The sequence below is a fragment of the Thermobia domestica genome, chromosome 8, assembly GCF_964235325.1.
Source record: "Thermobia domestica chromosome 8, izTheDome1.hap1.1, whole genome shotgun sequence".
In the NCBI taxonomy this organism is placed as follows: Eukaryota; Metazoa; Arthropoda; class Insecta; order Zygentoma; family Lepismatidae; genus Thermobia; species Thermobia domestica.
The window spans coordinates 209405970-209426878 of record NC_137461.1 but is presented as its reverse complement, the minus strand read 5'-3'; the positions used below and the strand labels follow the sequence as shown (position 1 = coordinate 209426878).

Sequence of the window (20909 nt, the reverse complement as noted above, 5' to 3'; positions counted from 1 at the left end):
GTGATTAATCCCATCCTTAAAAAGGAGCAGAAGGAGCTAGCCTTGAAACTATTGTGAAAATTGTCTGCGTACACTCAATGTAGTATCAAAATAATTTTATAAAATAACTCTTGCTAAAATTATACCAGTTAAAAGTAATATAGTTTGTCAGTTTATTGTTGATTCCAGATCACCTTAATTGCTTAGATTTCAAAGTTTCTAAGAATATGAGAAACAAAATTCTTATCTTAATTCCACGTTCTTGTTTTTACATTTGCATTATATAATATAAACATATATCCCAAAATTTTCTTTAAACTTATTATGTTTTTATGAAATATAGAATATATTTCCATCGATCCTTTGCAATCATTCCTAGTTTTCTTCTAATCTTAGAAATCAATTTGTACACTTCTGGTTATAGAAATCTAGAGGTGATAAAGGGAATTAAATTCTAACGAAATATCCTGGATTATTACGTCTCTCAGATCAGTGCTGACAGGAGAATGTATTTATTGTCAATTCTGCTACAAACAAACATGACCCTTTACAGCAGAGATATTGACACCATGCATGTTGACGTCGAGTAAATATGTAATTGCCATACTCGAAAATTCAAAAATATGAAAAAAACAAGGCAAACAAAATCAAAATCTGGCTTTCTGTGTGTTACAGAACTTATTGTTCGACTCGTTATAGATCACTAAGGTAAATACATACACAGATGGACAATTACTAGAACGAAGTTCTATTGATACTATATAATGGTTAGCATAATGGTGTTGCATACAGAATTTCATCTAAGCATAGGCTCAAGTTCTGCTTACTAAATAAACTATGTATTTCAAGAAAGAAAATGCATTCTATTTTTAAGAGTATGGATGTAAGAAAATAATAAATATACAACAGATATGGAATGTAATACACTGCATCATAAATATTAAAGAAAGTCATAACTCCTTCTCCTGTTGTCAGTAAAGTATATTCTTGAGTAGAAAGTAACATACAATGTTTTCGTCTAGTTCTTCAGTATTTCATGCAAAGGAAATCATTACGTAACAAAATAAACGGTCACTAAATTACATTTCTAGTTTCTACCGCAAACAATGGGAATAATCTTGTAGGGCTGTAGAATATACATGATGAATTTGGAATGCGAGAACAAACATTTCTTTTGATGGGTATTTCAAATGGAATAGTTTGTATAGATAAATAACAGTTTTATCGCATCGGTATAATTGAATTATACAAAAGCAAAAAATATCATGGTGAACTAGAGAAAATAATCATCACAGAATCAGGCAAGGGTTTGAAAGTAACGAGGAGTGTCACTAATATGCATTATGTTTACTACTTTTCGACATAATGAAGTAATTGGCTTAGAAGGTTGCCACACGACAGATGAGAGTTGGAATCTTAACACGTCTACTACTTTCTTACGTTTTTCTTATTCAACTAAAACACTGCTGAAGAACAGTTGAAAATGCATACGCATGTGAGAAATTTTCAACTACTTATCTCAAGTAAAGAGCATCAACTGAACGTAATACCTACAGAGATGAAAATTATGAAAAATAAGAAGATCTGAAAATGGAGAGTCCAAAATACGGAAATATATGAAAAATTAATTATAAATTTTCTTAAAGATAAACTAGTAGATTTATGCAATTATTTCAACCAAAACTGAAATTATTTAATTCAAACTTACTTTCTCGTTTGACGTCATATGACTATGTTCATTAAACTAAAAAAACACGGATGATTAATGAAACTTATTAATTATTAATAATGTCTACATCTGTAAGAATGTGGAGGGGAAGTGAAAATTCCGAGAAAACCCTCAAACACGATTTTATACGCCACAAACTCAAGTGGGTGAAGATCGAAACAGAAAGCCCTTGCACCACAAGGGAGCGTTCTATCACTGAGGCATTCTGTCCTCCTTACTATTAACGATTATCGTTGTGTATATATCGAGAATCAGTAAATTTGTCCAGTGCCTACGTTTGTTACTCAGAAACGTCTAGAGAAAAAAACTGAGATGGAAAAATCTAGTTGAATATTTTTCTTGCGTCCCAGACCATTTGAAATTCGATCTAGATGTTTACTGGAAAATTTCATTATATTAATATTAGTCATGTAGTGATCACGTACTTTCCTAAATAATCACTTGGGGCGAAATCCGGGAATATTTGTGGTTAATATGTAGCTATTTACAAATGAAACCAATGTTTGTTACCTTATTATGAAACAATGCTAACCGTTATAGATGAATTCCTGAACATAGTTTGTATTTGGCTCTACCCGCCATTTTATTATGTCACTTTCAGTAAGGGAAGAGGAGGATTCTATACTTATACCAAAAGTAGAGTTCCCAACGAGCATATCATAGTATGAAGTTTAAAATTGGTGTATGAACTTCTTCTTGTACCTAGCGTTTTCCAAACTGGTACATTTAATTGTGAAAAAGCCCAAGAAAGAGTAATTTCTACAACGTGTTTCCAATATATAAAACTATGATGTACGTTGTTTATGTAAATATTATGGAGAAACATTGAACTGTTTAAAATTAAGTTTGCAATAGTAAGAGTTTTGTATGAGTTGGAAAATAACAGTTTCATTTTCTATATAAATAAGCTTCCTGAGGTAAAGAAATGGGGACAAATATAGTTTCAGTATATTCTGTTAACCTATTCTTCGCCAGCGATGAGTGTGCATTTCAGTTAGTCTATCTGTGTTGCTAGCTGTGTTAAAGTAAATATTATAGACGAAGAGAGTTTTTTTAAGTTGTTTCCGTGCTCTTAATTACTATGTTGCAGATCCATGATATATGTTCAGATTTTGTTATAAGCGTACAAATATATTGCTTATCAATTAAACGCTAATATATATTTGGAAGTTAATACTTGTTTTCAGCGCAAAATATTTAAAAGTGATGGTTGTTAGGATGTAGAATGAAATGAATTAAAACATACATTTTGATGCACAACGTAGTAATAAAAAAATATGTTGAGACGTTTTGGTTGCATTAGGAAAATATTCATTGGAAAAATTTTATTCTCGTGACTGACAGTGTGGCTTGAGAAAAATATATTGATAGTTACTTGTTTTTATAATAAGCAAATGAACGTTTACCCCACAATTTTATGTTTGTTTTATTTTCGTTATTTCGTGTACTCTACTTTCTTTGTATATTCTTTTATTTTTATAGTCTACTAAAATATATTTTTTGTAATTTTGAATATTATTGGCAAAATCCTAGTGACTAATTTTATCATTTGTCTAAATGCCCTTAATGCAAATATTTCACATTCAAAATTACAAATGAATAAATGATTTTTTAAAAATGACTCTCTGTTGAATACACAGAAATACTGTCTCGATAGGAATGGACCCTAGATCACGATTTTCAAAGAACGCTAACCACTTATTCACGATAAATGAATGAGAATGTTCTGGTAAATAAATATAATATTCTCTAGAGTACGTAGGAAGGTACACGCATCAATTTAAGTCAATTGGATAGATAAGTAGATTTATTTAGGTAGTTCTAAAAAGATTTTGTGGTTTGACTAGGAATTTACTAGAGTCTTTCTTCAAGATTAATGCCTTGTGTAGACTCTATTAGCTTCTATGACAACTCTTAATCTCCTTCTTAAACAGTTAACTAATCTCGCGACGTAACAATGTCCCTGTTGAACTTCTTTCTGCTCATCAAGAACTAGCTCCCATACACACTCTCAACTCTTCTTGAGGAATTATAAGGCCAATATTCTTGTAGTGTCCTAACAACTAGTGCCAATATATTGTCCATCGAAATCCAGCTTTTATAAAAAAAATGTGTAAACATACAAGTTTATCTTTAAGAAAATACACAATTCATAGTCCATCAAAACTTGGACTCTCCACTTTCATATTTTCTTATTTTTACCATACTTTAACTACTGTAGGCGTTACTTTTAGTTCACACTATTTGCTTGAGGTTAATAGTTGGGAATTTCTCAGATGCTTATCAAATTTTTAACTGTTCTTCAGCAACGTTTTAATTGAATGGAAAAGCCAAACGTGAAAAGGTAGTAGAGGGGATAAGATTCCAGGCCTAATCTCCTGTGTGGCAACTTCTTACGCCAGGTGCTCCATTATGCCACAAAGTAGTAAATATAATTCATGTTAGTGAAAATCCCATTACTTTCGTTTCCTTCTCTAATTTTGTGATGATTATTTTCTTTACTTCACTATGATATTTTTTGTTTTCTATAATTCAAATATTTCGATAGAATAAATCTGTTTTATTACTATACAAACTATTCCATTTGAAATATCCTTCAGAAGGTATATTTGTTCTCACATTTGAAATACACCATGTTATATTGTACACCCCTACCAGCTTGTTGTCATTGTTTGTGGTTGAAACTATAAATATCATTTAGTGACTGTTTTTGTTACTTAGTGGTTCCCTTTGTGAGAAATACTGAAGAACTAGATGGACACTTTTTTTGTTACTTTCGAACCAAGAATGTATATTACTGACAAAAGGAGAAGGAGTTATGGTTTCGTTTAATATATATGATGTAAGATACTATATTCCATAGCTGCTGCACATATATAATTTTCTTACATCCATACTCTTTAGAGCAGAACGTAGATTCTTTCTTTTAAGAAATACACTATGTTTAGTAAAAAAAATTCGAAACTATGTGTAAATCAAATTCCGTATTCAGCACCGTTACGTTAACCATTACATCAAGAAGACTCCGCTCTAGAATTTTCCCAACTATGTATATTATTACGTTAGTGATAATATTATTACCTTATAAAGTATTGTACAGTAGTGTAGTAGGATGTAGTGATAATAGTGTATATTTTTATCTTAGTGATTCACAACCGTACAGACAAAAAATTTGTATCGCCCAGTAAGACAGATTTTGGTTTTATTTGTCCTTTTTGTCTTATTTTGTGAATTTTCGTGTATGATATTTACAAATTTAATTGAAGGCAACGTCCAGAATGTCATTATTTCTGCTCGAGAGAACTATATTACGCTGTAGCAGAATGGACGAAAAGTAGAGGATAGTTTTCCGAACTTAGTTTTCTTTATCACAGTTTATCTTTCTATGATAAAAAGTGTACCAACTGATTTCAAAGTTTAGGGGAGAAAACTGCGAATTACTGCAAAGTATCGAAGGAAATATTTTTTATATTTTATAAAAAACTGAATAAGTTTGAAGAAAATTTCCGTTGGATATATATGTATATTATATACTGTAAATGTTAAAACAAGAAGTTCGATTGAATTTAACATTTCTACCACACATGTTCTTAGGAAATTTCAAATCTAAGAAACTAAGGAGCCTGAAATCAACAAAAAGCCTTATCACTATATTACTTTTAATTGGAATAATTTCAGCAAGAGTTATTTTGTAAAACTATTTAGATACTACAATGAGTATACATAGAAACTCTTATCTCAAGCCCTAATAAAACAACTTTTCAAGTTGCATTAAGGTCAAATAGTCGAATAGCAGAAAATCCATTCCATAAATACCTCTTTTGGGGCATACACAAATACTTGAAAGCTGGATTATATTTGCATATTATATATATTTACAATATTGTTTATAATATTATTTATTTTTATATTGTCATAAAATTCTAAAATATAATGTAGAATTTTCAATATACAAGATCATCCACACTTTCGCTACTATCACTCCTAGATTTTGAAATCAACCAAGCTGTTATTTGAGATTTATTATTTCTGGTATTCTTAATATCTGCCGAACATATTCGTGTAATAAATCGATTTACCTAAAAAGGTATATTTTAGAAAGTTTGAAATCAAGTTTAAACCAAGTCATTTATTTCAAAATTTCAGACTATAGTTCACACACACAGTAATTCATAGAACAATTATTTACTTATGTTTTCGCAGTGTGGTAAATTGATTTTTGATCATGTGTTCAATTTCAGTAAGCCATATTTGAAATATTTTAAAAATTAATTGTTCATGCTCATTTTTCAGACGGAAAATCAAGACCTGTTTCTCCGACATAGTTGCATCGTACCGCGTCACTATCAAAGAGTATGCTGCTTCATCCACTCTTGATGCTCTCAAGATGGTTGTATCTGCTCCTAACTTAGTACTAAGGTAAACAAAATCACGAATAAATTAAACGTTCTAAAATAATGTTGAAAATTGAAGTCTCGGAGTTATTTTCCCATTACATCCAATATCTAATAAAGCTAGTAAAGTTGCTATTTCTATTTAACGGACTGAAGCATAATTAAATTGTTCAATGCTTTAAAAAAGATTCTGTTGTTGGACTTAGTCAATGGTTTCACTTCTTATGTCGTAATTAATATTTACCACAATGATAAGAATATACGGTTAATTTCAAAAATACTTATATATTTTAGGGACATCCGCATTCTTTAACTGTAGGACATTTAATAAATCAACGAAATACTTTGCAACAAATTATTATTGTCCCGGAAATAAAAGATAGGAAACTTGCATCAGTGCACATGTATTGGGATGAACCTTTTACCATGAGACACCCTCTTAACTTGTAAATTAACAGATAGGAAGCGCTGACAATTTGTTCAATACAAATGTTGCCAAAAGAACATTTCTTAGCGTACTCTGAAATACTGCAAAATAAAAGTTTTTTCAACACAGTCAATATTTTATTTTTCAAAAGCACTAGATCAGCTTATTACATAGTTCCGATTCACTTTAAACTAGAACTTATAATTTGGAGTTTCTTATTCAAAGTTAGAAATTAAGGAGTACGAAGTTATCAGAAACAACCACAAGTATTGAAAGTTTGGATATCTACACACACAAAAAAAGTATGATTGTGCTAACAAAACTCAATTTTAACAGAGGCCAGTAATTTGCCATGTATGTTATTTTACCACCAAACAATCAGTGTTGCAGTTAACACATGCCCGGTGCAGTGTTGCCAACAAGCTATGAAGAAAGAAAGGTTGAATGGCCTCTGAAATAAGATTTTGTACGCAGGAAATGGCTGGATTTTGAACTGCTAAGCTATATCGCACATTGGAAACTTTAAAACCCTTTTTTGTATGTAGGATTTATAAATGGATTATAGTTAAATTTGAAATCTTAAATTTTATTCAGTGAAAAATAACAACTAACACATATATTACTTTAAATTATAACAAATTCCATCAACAACTCGTCTGATTTGTGAAAGTCAACAAACATAATTATTAGTTGAATTGAAGAAGTCATCATCGATGACGTCTCAGCTATCCGAGTTGCTCGAAATGGCTACACCATTGTTAGATTGTGGATCTGTTAGATCGTGGATTGGTTCTATAGGCTGTCATTGAAAACCCGCTCGGGAGAGTAATACTCATGGAAGTACATTTTTTCGCGAGTACCGTAGGTACCTGTTTCAAGTGCTACCCTAGTTAGTTGTTTTAAGTTGGTCACATAATTTTTATCATGGAGTCAAGGCGAAAGAAAACGATCCTTGCGGGGCTTCTAACCCCTACTCCTCCTCCTCCTACTACTACTCCTTCTACTTCTATTCTACTCCTCCTCCACCTTCTACTACTACTACTACTAATGCTACTACTTATCTGCATAAAAATAAGTAAATCACTTTTGAGTATTTTTTTAATTCTATTTTAATGAAAGAAGTGTTATGAAAATTTTAAAACCTTTTCTTGGGCCGGGTAAGAAACCCACGTCAAAAGCAACCTTTAAAAAAAAAAAAAAACTTTTGTTTTGTCCGGGTTTGAACTCATCCCAAAAGCAATTTCCGTTCCTAGCCCTATGGGCAAGGGCGCCCGGCCGCGAGGGCCAAAAGAAACAAGCGTTTTATTTCTGCTATATGTATGCTACGTGACAAGACACGAATAACGCCGACCAATCAGAACAATGTACTTAGTTCCTATTTCCGGGAGTATTACTCTCCCGAGCTAGTCTTTGCCATTGTCTCAGTTTTCAGTAGTATTTCTTTCGGCAGGTCATAGTCCTTACAACAGTTCTTATTTTTCCGTAGACCCACTCGAATCGCCATGAATCCCTTTCTAGTTTTTAAGTTCTAATATCCTATTTGTTTCCTTTAATAAACTTAATGGATCTCCTTGGCTTAAGGAACCGAACAGTCACTAAATTTGTATAAGAACGGTCTCATTAATGCCATGAAATGAAAAAAAAATGAAATAATTAAAATGTAGCCACGTGAGCGACAAGTATTGTTCAATTTCTGTAAATCTGTGTGTGGGGAGAGAAAAAGAGAAAACAAGGGTTTGTTGCGTAATAAAACACCCCTCGTCTTGAGAAATAACTTAATGACAAATAGGCTTATTATTGTAAGTTTATATTTTACTTTCAGAGAAAAAAGTATTTTTAGAATTAATTTAGTAGCTAAAAAAGGCCAAACACACCAAACGAGTTTCACAAAATAAGCTCTTTTTAAGGCTATTTAGTAGATTAGTATAGCTAAATTATTCTCCAAATAATCTAGATTTAGCCAAAAATATGCTAATATGGCATCGCGGGTCAGGTAGTATCGATTTTACACCTAAATGATATTACATTAGACCTTAATATTAATTTTGCAATATAAAAAAAGTACTGCCGAGGCTACATAAAGAAATAGATAACCGAAAGAAAGAACACGGAAATAAGATAAGCACCATAATCTTCTTTGAATACATAAATCGCTTGAATCTCAAGTGGTGTAGCTACAATATAAAAAAATCAGAAAAAAATATCAGAAGAGAATTTTGAAATTAATAACTCAATATATATATATATATATATATATATATATATATATATATATATATATATATACGGATGTTGATCAGAAAAATGGAAACACCTCTAGTTGGCAACACGTCAGATGTATAAGTTGGCAGTGGTGTCGTGGCGAACGAAGCACCGGACCGCTGGAGGTGGTGTGTTAGGCCGGTCTCCATACTACGTGAGGCGCAGTGGAACAGCAGTGTCCAGTGGCTGCAGCAGACGGAGGTAGTGTAAAATGGGAGACCTCTCAGATTTTCAAAGTGGGCAAATTATTGGTGTGCGGTTTTGTGGAGTGTGACGGCTGTGGCTACTGTGTTAGATGTGCCGCGTGGGACAGTGTCGAAGGTGATGACGGCCTACAAAACACACGGGAAAACCACATCGGGGAAGCGGAACAGTGGGCGGAAGAAACTCATGAGTGACAGATCACGCCGGGTATTAAAGCGCATTGTCACGCAGAACCGTCGTGCCACTGCGGAGCAAGTGACGGAGGAACTCACTCAGCACCTCCTCCACCCTGTTTCGACTATCACAGTCCGACGCGAATTACATGACATGAACTTACGGGGTCGTGTTGCACGGGCCAAACCGCTCATCAGGAACCATAACGCTTTCGCACGCCGCAAATGGTGCCGCGACCATGCAACTTGGACCGTTGAGGACTGGAAATGTGTGATATGGTCGGATAAGTCATCCTTCACCCTATTCCCAACCACGGGCCGTGTTTATGTGTGGAGAACGCCCAAAGAAGCTTATGATCTGCAGTGTCTCCGCCCAACTGTGAAACATGGCGACGGCTCGGTGATGCTGTGGGCCGCAATATCATGGTTTTCTTTGGGTCCTGTGTTCACATTTAGCTGACGAATCACTGCCAACGATTATGTCGCATTTTTAGGAGGCCACTTGCATCATATGGTCCGGATGTTGTTCCCGGACAATGACGAGGCACCCATCAACAAAGCTGTTGTTGTTGCAGCGTGGTTTGAGGAACATCAGGATGAAGTTCAACACCTCCCCTTGCCCGCCCAATCCCCAGATCTCAACATAATTGAACATCTGTGGTCCGTCTTGGAAACACGACTCCTGCGACGATTTCCACCTCCATCCTCTCTCACAGAACTGGCCGATGCCATTCACGAGGAATGGTGTAAAATCCACTTGCTACCATTCACGGCCTCTATACCTCCATCCCACGTCGCATCAAGGCTGTTCTTAAAGCGAAAGGTGGCCCGACACCATATTAATCTAGTAAGTTGCAATTTCGTTCAGATGTTTCCTTTTCTCTGAACACCATCTGTATATACATAGGGTTTATGCTATCAAAATATTATATATGAAGTTTACTTACTATAAAGATAACCATGAAAGTTCTGTATCTTTCTATGGAGGTCAATGTACAAGTGGTCCTCACACCGTGAGTTGAATGCGAATGGATAGAAGACGAGGGTCAGTTGTTTGAGTGGATATACCCACAACCTACTACCTAGTTCCGGCAGCTTAGTTATATTTTGAAATTGCGTAAAGACAGAGTGAACACGTGACCTCCTTATAAGGGCATGTATGCAGTTCTATTTCAAACTGGGGTCAAACTCCGCTCCAGCAAAGTGGAAGATATGCCAGGGGCTTAGTGAGGGTGTCTACAAGACGTGAACTTGCTGCGGTGGATTAACAAGTTTAATTACAGTGATTAAACACTCGTACACGCACCACGTGTCACAAGACCAACACATGTACAAAATGAAGAATTTCAGGCAGCAATCGAGGCGAACAGTGGCCAGATGTGTGAGGAACTGGAACTACAATTCAGTTTGAGAGGAGAAACTATTTGGTACTACCTCCATCAACTCGGGAAGCACTGCATGTTGGATCGATGAGTTCCAGATGATTTGACTCCGGGCCAGAACGAAACGCGAGCAGACAACTCTGTTTCTTTGCTCTCTTGTCTAGGGAAGGAGCCATATCTTGACAGATTGTTGATATTTGATGAGAATTGGTTCCTGTACGAAGCTGCACGGTGCCATTATGTTTGTTTAGCATCCCTTGAACCAGTCCCAAAACAGCCGAAAACACTACTGCACCAGAAGAAGATCCTCCTGTGTTTGGTGGACTGTTCGCGGCATTGTGCATAGGGAACTGTCATCTTGTGGTCAAAGAATCAATGCAGGTTTGTACTGTCAGTAGTTGAAACCTGCTCAAGAAAAACTCAGTACTCCGGAACATTTCTGAATCACAAAGGGGTCTTCCTCTTACAGGACAGCACTGAGCCCCATGTGACTAAAATGACCCAAGGTACCTTCCTACGCTTTGGACGTGAAACACTATTCGGCCCTCACACAACAAAACATTGCACCGTCCGATCACCTGCTCCATTCCTTGGACAATCACGTTAGAAGACGCCCGTTCAAATCCTTAGTAGTGGTGTAAAATGCACTTAACACCCCACCAAGTTCTACCGCGATGGAATCCATGGCCTTCCCGAACGTTGACAGAAGATCGTCGATTCTCATGGGGTCTCTTTTTGATCTTCCAGATACGTCTAACCTGACATATCGATGTTCGAAAGTGGTATGTGAAAATATGACTTTCTTACTTACCTTTATAATAATGCGTGTAGTGAATAATATTCTCTGTATGCGATTATCATGAGATATTTAAGTTCAATGTTCTGTCCTTGAATGTTTAAATTTAGAAGTAAGAGAAGTGTGATAAATAGAAGTGAATGGAAATTGCTTATAAAATTAAAATAAATTATGCGACAAAGATAGTGTGGAAGAATAGAAGGATAATCTTTATTAAACTTTAGTTAGCATCAATTTAGTGCATAATAATTTATATATAGTAAACATAACTGGAGTCCTGGATCACGCATTACTAAAAAGAAAATGTTAAGAAACCTGTGTGAATAAAAGAAGTTCAAGAATTTGATATAGGTAAGAGTAGAGAGTGTAATTGCAAGTGCAAAATGTAGTTATTATGTATGTTCTACGTATTAAAAAGATGTTTAGGTAGGATGTAAGAAGTAACATATATGAGTTAGCACTGAGATGTTGCAGTAACAAATAAATTTTATCTTTTGTTTTGGGGCAACTCTGACTAAGCGCATCAAGTAGAAGTTTATATTAGAAGAGGATAGATCACAAGTGACAAAGTTGGATGAAGATGAATAAACAAAATAATAAAATATCATACTAAAGTTTGTGGGGATCACTGGAGTTAGTGAAAATACAATGTCACACTCAACTCTGGAGATTCTTGAGCAATATCAAGTTTGTGGTGTTGAACAATACTGGATTATTAGAATGCGTACGCTTCGTAATATAGGTCCTGCGTAAACATTATAGAGTTGAACATTGGACTATGGAGGCAACCGGCGGTAACCCTAGACTATTACAAAATTAATTTATTATAATAAAATTAATTAATATTGATAATTATATTCTTTAGTATTTTCTTTCAATGATGCAATTTTCTGAGAACTTTATGTATTTAGACACATCCATTAGTTTCTTTGCACGCAGTCTGTCTTGCTTCCTTAAGATATCTTCGATTCGGCAACGTACAAAAAACCACTTCTCTAAAACTGCAGCAAGAATCGTGTTGTTATCAGTGCATTCTCCTTCGGTCAACCTCCAACCACAGCGTACCAGTGGTGTCATTTCAGACAGCTTGGGAGAACAAGGACACGACTGATATAAGATTTTTACGTTTTGTTCTAGTATTTTAGTAAACAATCGATTAAAGTGTATGTATTCCTCAAACCCTTGGAGGAGGCAAGTGCCCCCACCTGCATCCCTAAATGACGCCTTTTCAACGTACAGACTGGTTGACAACTAGCACGAGTTGCCTATGTAGTTATCTGTTTCCTGGGTGTGCGGAAAGAGTAAACGGAAGTTAAACGATTAATTACAGCGCAACTTGCAGGTCGTTTGAAATTGTTTTGGACACTTTGAGCCTCATTCCGATGTGGTTTGAGTCAATGCAACGCTAACGTTTTTTTCTACAGTATTTTGCAACTGCCGACTAACTGTTATATTATTACTTCTTTATTATTTGAGTTACGTTGGGAAGGCTCTTACAGACTCAGGCTCCTTCGTTGGCTAATAGCCTATTTCGGCGTTTTTTATTATTTGTACATCTTCTATTTACCCCAGTGAATAGGGTTACCACATATTCAAAGCAAAATTTAGGGATACTTCATGCAGGAAATGAAGGTAGAAATTTGGGATCATCCTTCCGTAATACTAATAAGATATATCCTTCTAGTGAGGAGGAAACTATATTTATCTATCTGATAAAAGGAAAGTGTTTTTAACTTTCTCTTGTTTTGAAGACTGTATATTGACGTGGAAACTAATCTTCAGTAATAATATTTATTTATTGATGATAAAGACAACAGCCTAGGCCAAAATGGTCATATGTACAAAAATATACAATAAAAAATTACGAGAGAAATACAAACAGAACAAAACAAATTAAAAATACATCAAATTATCTCGACAAAATACAAAAAAAAAAAAAGAAAATAAATAAAAATTTTACACATAAATTTGATACAGACCAAATTATAAAATAAAGTTATAACATAACCTCGATTCAATAACTATTAAATGAAGCAAAACATATGATTAAGAAATTAAATATATTGAACATAATAAAAATAAATTACAAACAGATTATAAAATAATACACATAAACAGATATAAACAGTGTAGGTAAAGCAAAGACAATGAAAATTCAATAGACAATATACCAAACCATAGTGAATTTTGTATATTTATTAAATAAAACATTCCAAATATTGTTTTTAGAGTATCGGATCAAAAAAATCAATTTTAAGAGATTTTTATTTCTATTGTCAACAATAGTAAATAGTGGAGAACCAACGAATTGATTGTTACATAGTAAAGAACTGTAAACCCTAGAATTATACAGGGGAACTTTGATATATAAATATTCAATTAAATTCACTCTATCGTGTATTATATCATGAATAAATTTGATTTGCCTTTGTAACGTGCCTCGATGGACGCCGTTCTGGGCCGCTGGATATTAGATCCACGACAACTATATAAAGTATTTGAGGGGTTAGAGATGTTAGACCTATTTTCTCTATCAAAAGAAATTAACTGGTGTATTATCAAATCTATGGCTAAAGATTATAAATCTGAATATATTTAACATTAAATTCAAATATGTTAATAATGCTCTTACGAACTGCATTAGAATTATACCGTTTTATAGGTAATTCAATATCAGGTTCTTTTTAACGGAAAATCAGAAAATTATCTTTTCTTATTTTATTTAGAAAAAACAAAAAAATGAACTATCAAAAATGTATCGAAAATACAGATTAAATATTGAAACAATTGAAGATTATTAACGGTTATGAAATATCTTTGACTATATTTTCCTTTTATACAAGTCAACACGTGTTGAAGTATTTCAAAAAGATACGTTAACTGACACTACTAGATTACTACAATAATATAATAAATCGTTGATAACTAATTCCGTTTTGAATTCCTCCTTTAATTCATATGGATTTTAGAATAATTAAATATATCTCACGATGTGATATAAATTGAATAAATTACTAGTATTTAAATTGAAAAAGTATAACGCTCACCATTAGACAATGTCATTATTATGCGTTGTTAAATACCAGCCAGGAGGAGTATTTCACAATGTTCCCTCTGAATTCCATCAAATATTTACACAATTTGACACCAATTACAGATTTATATAAATTATAATATTATACAACACTTGATTAACTTTGTGAGAACTTTAACACTTTTAGCCAACTCGGATATTAAATCACTTGAACTTTTGAAGAATTACCGTATTCCGATTAAATTCAAATATATGTTATAGAACCAGTATAATTTCGATATGCCCAGTTCTACATTTCATTCCGAATGGCCGCTTAGGTAACCCGCAGCTCATTCGAAACTCAGTAGTTCTAAAGTTTTCCTCTAGAGGCGTTGCATATGCCGAGTGTTCGGAAGGTTAACATAACCTCTAGGATAAAATGATTTCTCTTTCCTTCCTTTTTTTCCCAGAATTAAGTGTGTTAAAACTTATCACACGCAACACCTTAAAATTCGCCGAACTTCAAAAGCTACTAAATCCAGTTTAGCAAGAATCTCCCTGTTAGTCATATCGTGTAATTTAAATTTATATTTTAACCAAGCAAAGAAAGAAATCTGAACTGACTCCAGAACTTGAGTGATACTAGTAAGATTACGATTCCAAATTAAACTAGCAAATTCCAAATGGGATCGAAAATATGCACAATATAAGATTTTACATGTTGCAATGTCCTTAAAATCCCGAGCAACCCATTTGATGACTCCCAGATTTCTTCTAGCCTTGAAAACCATGGTAGAAACATGATGATCAAATAGTAACTTAGAAACCATCATAACACCCTAGTCTTTGTTGATTGAAACAGCTTGAATTGTATGTTGATTTATTGGGTATGAAAAAGAAGATATATTCGTTTTTCTAGAGAACGATATAATTTTTATTTTGTTCATGTTCAAGGGAAGTAAATTTTGTATTGACCACTGATAAATTGAGTTAATATCGGCTTGTAATTTAAGGTGATTCTGATTACTTACTATTTCTGAAAATATCTTCAGATCACCCGCGTACAGTAAAAAGGGACATTTCAAATAATTACCAATATCATTGACATATATTAAAAATAATAATGGACCACAGTTGGATCCTTGAGAAGCACCCGAGGAAATCTTGTACACAGATGACTTACAACCCATATACCTAACTACAAATTTACGGTCAAACAAGTAGGAAGCAAATCAAAGTATCAAAGATTTAGGAATTTCAAAGGAATGAAGTTTCTTAAGAAGAATATAATGAGATATTTTGTCAAAGGCTTTAGCAAAATCGAAATAGATTTATCGACTTGACCACGATTATGAACAACAGAAGAAACCAATGGCAAAAATTTATTCAAATTTAGTTCAGTTGATTTACCCTTCAGAAAACCATACTGTTCGGAAATAATACAGTGTTCAACAGAACTATAAAGATAATTGTAAATAAGTTGATCAAAAATTTTAGGTATTACATCAAGAATAGAAATAGATCTATAATCAGTTACGAAACTTCCATCAGTTTCCGGAGTTGGAGTTACAACAACAGTTTTCGATACATTAGGATAGAAATGAGTCGCTAAACTTCAATTACATTATGATGTCAAAATTGGTGCAATTATTTCAGATATACCTTTAATTACAAAAATCGGAATTTTATCAAGACCTACAAAAACTTTAACATTTAAAGATTTAGTAACATCAAGTACCTGTTTAGTAGAAAAGGATATTTGATCACTACAAAATAGACTGGCCATAAAACTAACATTATCATTATTCACATTAATTTCATCTTTATGATAAACAGCTATAAATTGTTTGGCCATAGCTTCAGATATGAGTCGAGGATCAGAGAGGAATTCGTCGTCAACTAATATTGCCTTATGTCCATCTTTAGCATTTATTTTATTATTCGTATACTTCCAAAATCTTTTAGGATTTTTTTAAAACTATTCTGAATTATATTAATAATAGTTAGTTTTATCAATAGTAAGTTGCTTCTTAAAATCAGAACGTAATTTAGAGAATACATTATAATCTTGAAGAGATTCGGTTCTTTTATACTTCTTATGAGCATTATTCTTTTTTTAAGTAAGTAAATTAGATTACGAGAATACCATCTCGGATATTTAGAAATTGATTTGGTTAGTAAAGGAACATTATTCCTAATTGCATTCAATATAATATCATTAACAGTTTGAGCAACAATATCAATATCCTGATTCAACACAATATTGGCCCAAGGAAGCCCTTGGACTTCTTTGTATAAAGAAAGATAATCACTCTTTTGATATAACAAAAAGCTATCACTTGGTATCTCCTATATTAGAGATGATAATTTAACAATAATCACAATCGGATCGTGATACTGATCAGGCGGAACCAAAGATACTACAGAGTTATTAGATTGAACATAAGTGTTGTACAAAATTAAATCAAGACCAGACGTTCCTGAAACAACGTTCAAATTCATATCATCTAAAAATTAAATAGAATTTTAGCCTTGATTTTAGAACAATAGTTTATATCATTTGAAAGGTTTGTATTCGTCCAGTCAACTTTGGATATATCAAAATTACTAATAATCACTATTTCATAGTTCAAAAAGTTCACTTTGGAAACAATATCATTAAGATAGTTCATAGAACTTGTAACTGAATAAGTTGGATGAAAATAACAGCATGCAACTAATATTTTTCCCATTAAACGTATCAATCTCAATCCAAACACACTCAATTTCAAGTTCCAAGTCAAATCTCATTTGACAATTTATATTTGTTTTAACTACTAGCAAAACACCAGCACCTCTGCTACACTTATCACTAATATAATTCCTACCGGAACGAAAACATTTATAATTTTCTGGAAAATAGTCATCAGTATGTTGTTTATGATTAAACCATGACTCAGTTACAGCACTAATATTAAAAGAACAGTCGGCAACAGAGGAAAAAATATATATTACTTTTTGATCTAAGGCTTGGAACATTTTGATACAAAATATAGACTTCCATATTGAACTAATTATTGTTATAAACATTATTTATTTGATTTTCAGAATTAGTTGTTACAAGTTTGCCATAAAACGTACCGATTATTATGCCACTGGGTCAAGTCGTAGGATCATTAATAATCCCAAAGTCAGCTTCGAACACTTCAGCATTAAAAGAGGCATAGGTGTCGTATTTAGCTTTTAATCTAGTACATTTGACATGGGTTACATTTCTATCACTCACAATAGTCTCAACCTGCACTTTCTTTTACTGATGAATCAAATCTAATAACAAATAATACCCTTTTTCTACTTTTAGCAACCAAATCAATTTTGTCAGAACTACTACCAGAAGTCAACTTACCTTGAGTTTTATTTAAGCCAGTACTGAAATTCCCTCTATTATCTGTCCCTCTTAATCTTTTGTTCTCTAATCTCCTTTTATTACGTGAAATAACTTGAACCTCTTGATCTTTGTTCGCATCAAACTCAACTTCTTCCTGATTACAGTCTAAAAATTGTATATTCTCATTTCTAGTCAATTCTGGGAAATGATCAGGATCACTTATATTAACAACCTTAGGATTTTTACGAGAAGGTTCTACTGACACATTCCTCAAACAATAACAGGATTTATTCAAAACTAATTTATTAAGTTTTTCATTTTCCGAACTTAATTGCATTATTTCCTCTTTCAAACTTTCAAATTCCCTTTGAAATACTCTCTTCAGATCGTTCAGTTTATTTTCAAAATTTTTCTCCAAAGAATCTTCAAAGTTTGACTTTTCAAAATCTCCAAAGTTACCATCTTTCTGTGATCTTTCGGAAACCCTGTCACCTTGTATACAGTTATTACATAAAAATTCAGATAGCTCAATGGAACTACTGTCCATTTCCGAATATAATTCAACACATGCAAAATGACATTTTATTAAACAAGTATTACATTTGATGGACCTTTGTCTACCATAAATGGGCTAACTACAAAAAGGAAAATTCTCGCCGGTAGGAGCCATAATACATTGTCTATTGAGTAAGTTATATATTCATATATACAAGATAATTCTACACATTATTGGCCCTAATGTGAGAACTGAAAGAAATTAGACAAAGTGAACAAAATTACACAAAGTTACACAATATTCACAAAAATTCGCTTCTCGACCTGCATTAGGATCTAAAAAGGATCTATAATAATAATAATAATAATGATAATAATAATATTTTATTATTATTATTATTATTATTATTATTATTATTATTATTATTACTAATTTATAGGTTATATGAAGGTTAGTGAGAGTCCAAGATATCAAACCAACATACGCCGCTGATGTTGAGAAACATGGGGGAAACGTATACAGTGGTATAATAGAACTGTAGGGTGAAGGATTTTAATACGATATTCAAGTCAGATAGCGTGTCATTCTATAATATTCAGTCGCCGATGAAAGTAGCTGATATTCATGGAGTGTGTTCATTTATTAGAACAAGGCATAAAATCACTTTGTAAATAGTGAGAATAGTCTTTGAATGTAATACTCTAAATGTGCAAAGTAATTTTCAAATGAGATTGGTTCTACGTGTAGTCTATTTTGTAGTTTTCGCTAATGTTTGCTTTCAATGACTATGCGTAGGTAAGTAACATGCTTTAAGCAGTTGATGATTCCATCAATGATGAGAGCTATTTAATTTGGGTTTCATCGCATATGCCCATGCATTTGTGTAGACTGATAGAGTTTTTTGTTAGAACTAACGATGAGTTTTAAATGACTACATCATTGTATAAATTAATTAAATGACATGCTATAAGGTACGATTAATGCGCTGTACAGTATTCCAGAAGCATTGAAATGCATGTTACAGACGAACTGAAAAGTTTTAAATTTGATGGAAGAAATGACATGCCAGTGATGTGAAGGAGGAATAGCAGAGATGATAGTACTGAGCTCTGAGGAACGCTAGAACTTAAAAATGATATGTCAAAGTATTGATATTAATATAGGCAAGGTGGGATGTTAGGAAGGTTGGAATACTGTTGAGTTATGAGCCCAATACCTTATTGAAAACCTGTTCTAGATGAGATAGTAAAACGCATGAGGGACAAATGAATGATTGTTAATAGTAGTGTTTACTAGAAGAACTTGACGTAACAAGTTAATGATAGGACGGAAATCATTTTGGTGAAAATGACAGTATATTATTAGTATCGGGATGGTCACGAAGTCAATTGACAAGAAAATATTGGAAGGATTTAATATAGCAAGAAGCAAATTGACTTGCACAATAAGATTGGATCGCCTGTGAGGGTTTACTTGGCCGAGGAAAGAGTACCAAAACATGTACTAACTTGTGATGTTTTACACTTGTTTGTAGGTAGGTAGTACCATCGGATGTACATTGTTGTGCTGTTGGAATTAGGGGTGTTCGATAAGGCTGAGGACCTATTGAACTTCGAGAGTGAAAATTTATCGAATTGTCATCGGTTACTCGAAACCATTCCAGTATTTGAAATTATCGAAGTTTCGGGTATTATCGAAATTTCGAGTATTATCGAAGTTTCGGGTATTATCGAAGTTTCGGGTATTATCGTTATTTCGAGTATTATCGAAGTTTCGGGTAGTATGGAAAGTTCGAGTATTATCGAAGTTTCCGGTAATATCGAAATTTCGAGTATTATCAAAAGTAGTGATGGGCTGTTCGGTTACTTCACCTCTCCAATAATTTCTTCTTGCAGCCAAACTAGTCAAACAACATTTTTCATGTGATAAGTTATTGCAAAGTTTTATTTGTGAGAAGAAAGGGAAGCGTACAGAAAGCGATTGCTTTTTCGTCCGACACACACACAAACACGCACACGCACACACAGGAAGTTCAATTTCTTCCTGAATTTTATCTCTTGTTTGTTATTTGTTGACAGATATTGTATCAGTGTTGTCAGACATACGGTCGTAAACGTACAAATAGGGTAATTTGCTCTTCATACGATATAGTATACGCCCAACACCTCAACCATATTAATCGCGTACGGTGTTGCTAAAATCTTGTAGCAAAATTTTATTTTTAAACCAAATGTGTTATCTTCTGTCGTGTTTGCTTTCTGTTAATGGCCACTAGTTCACACATTGTCGCAATCAGATATGTTGATGCTTTGGGCGCGAACTCCCCCTTTAGCCTTTCAGTAAAATAAATGTTAGTCAAATCAGTGGCGATTTCAGGTAGTTGTTCAGGAGGAATATTCCCCCACAAACATATCTCTGTTCATGTTCTCCGTGGCTTACCAGTATTTTTGCTACTTTCACCCTCCGTGTATTCAAAATCTCCCGGGGCAGGATTACCATAATTTCTGTATATTTTTAAGAATGGTGTGTGTTTATTGAGAAGTTAAGAAAAGTCTAATCTTAAGTTCCAAAAGTGCTTATGCTCATTTTCTATACTTAAAATATAGTTTTAAATTATTGTCTTAATTATTTTCCTGAGTAAAGTATTCTTGCGAAGAACACCTTATCGCTATTTTAATTTTTTTCAT

At 33.3% G+C, this 20909-nt stretch overlaps 1 protein-coding gene across 1 annotated transcript in view; it reads left to right on the top strand.

The window, feature by feature from the left end:
- The window catches only part of LOC145692442 (pickpocket protein 28-like), a 207021-nt gene extending 189436 nt beyond the window's left edge, over positions 1 to 17585 (top strand). The window contains exons 8-9 of the mRNA XM_081767750.1: positions 6002 to 6127; positions 17447 to 17585. Coding sequence (XP_081623876.1) covers positions 6002 to 6127; positions 17447 to 17585 — 265 coding nt within the window. The remainder of the gene's footprint in view (positions 1 to 6001; positions 6128 to 17446) is intronic.
- The last annotated feature ends 3324 nt before the right edge of the window (positions 17586 to 20909 follow it).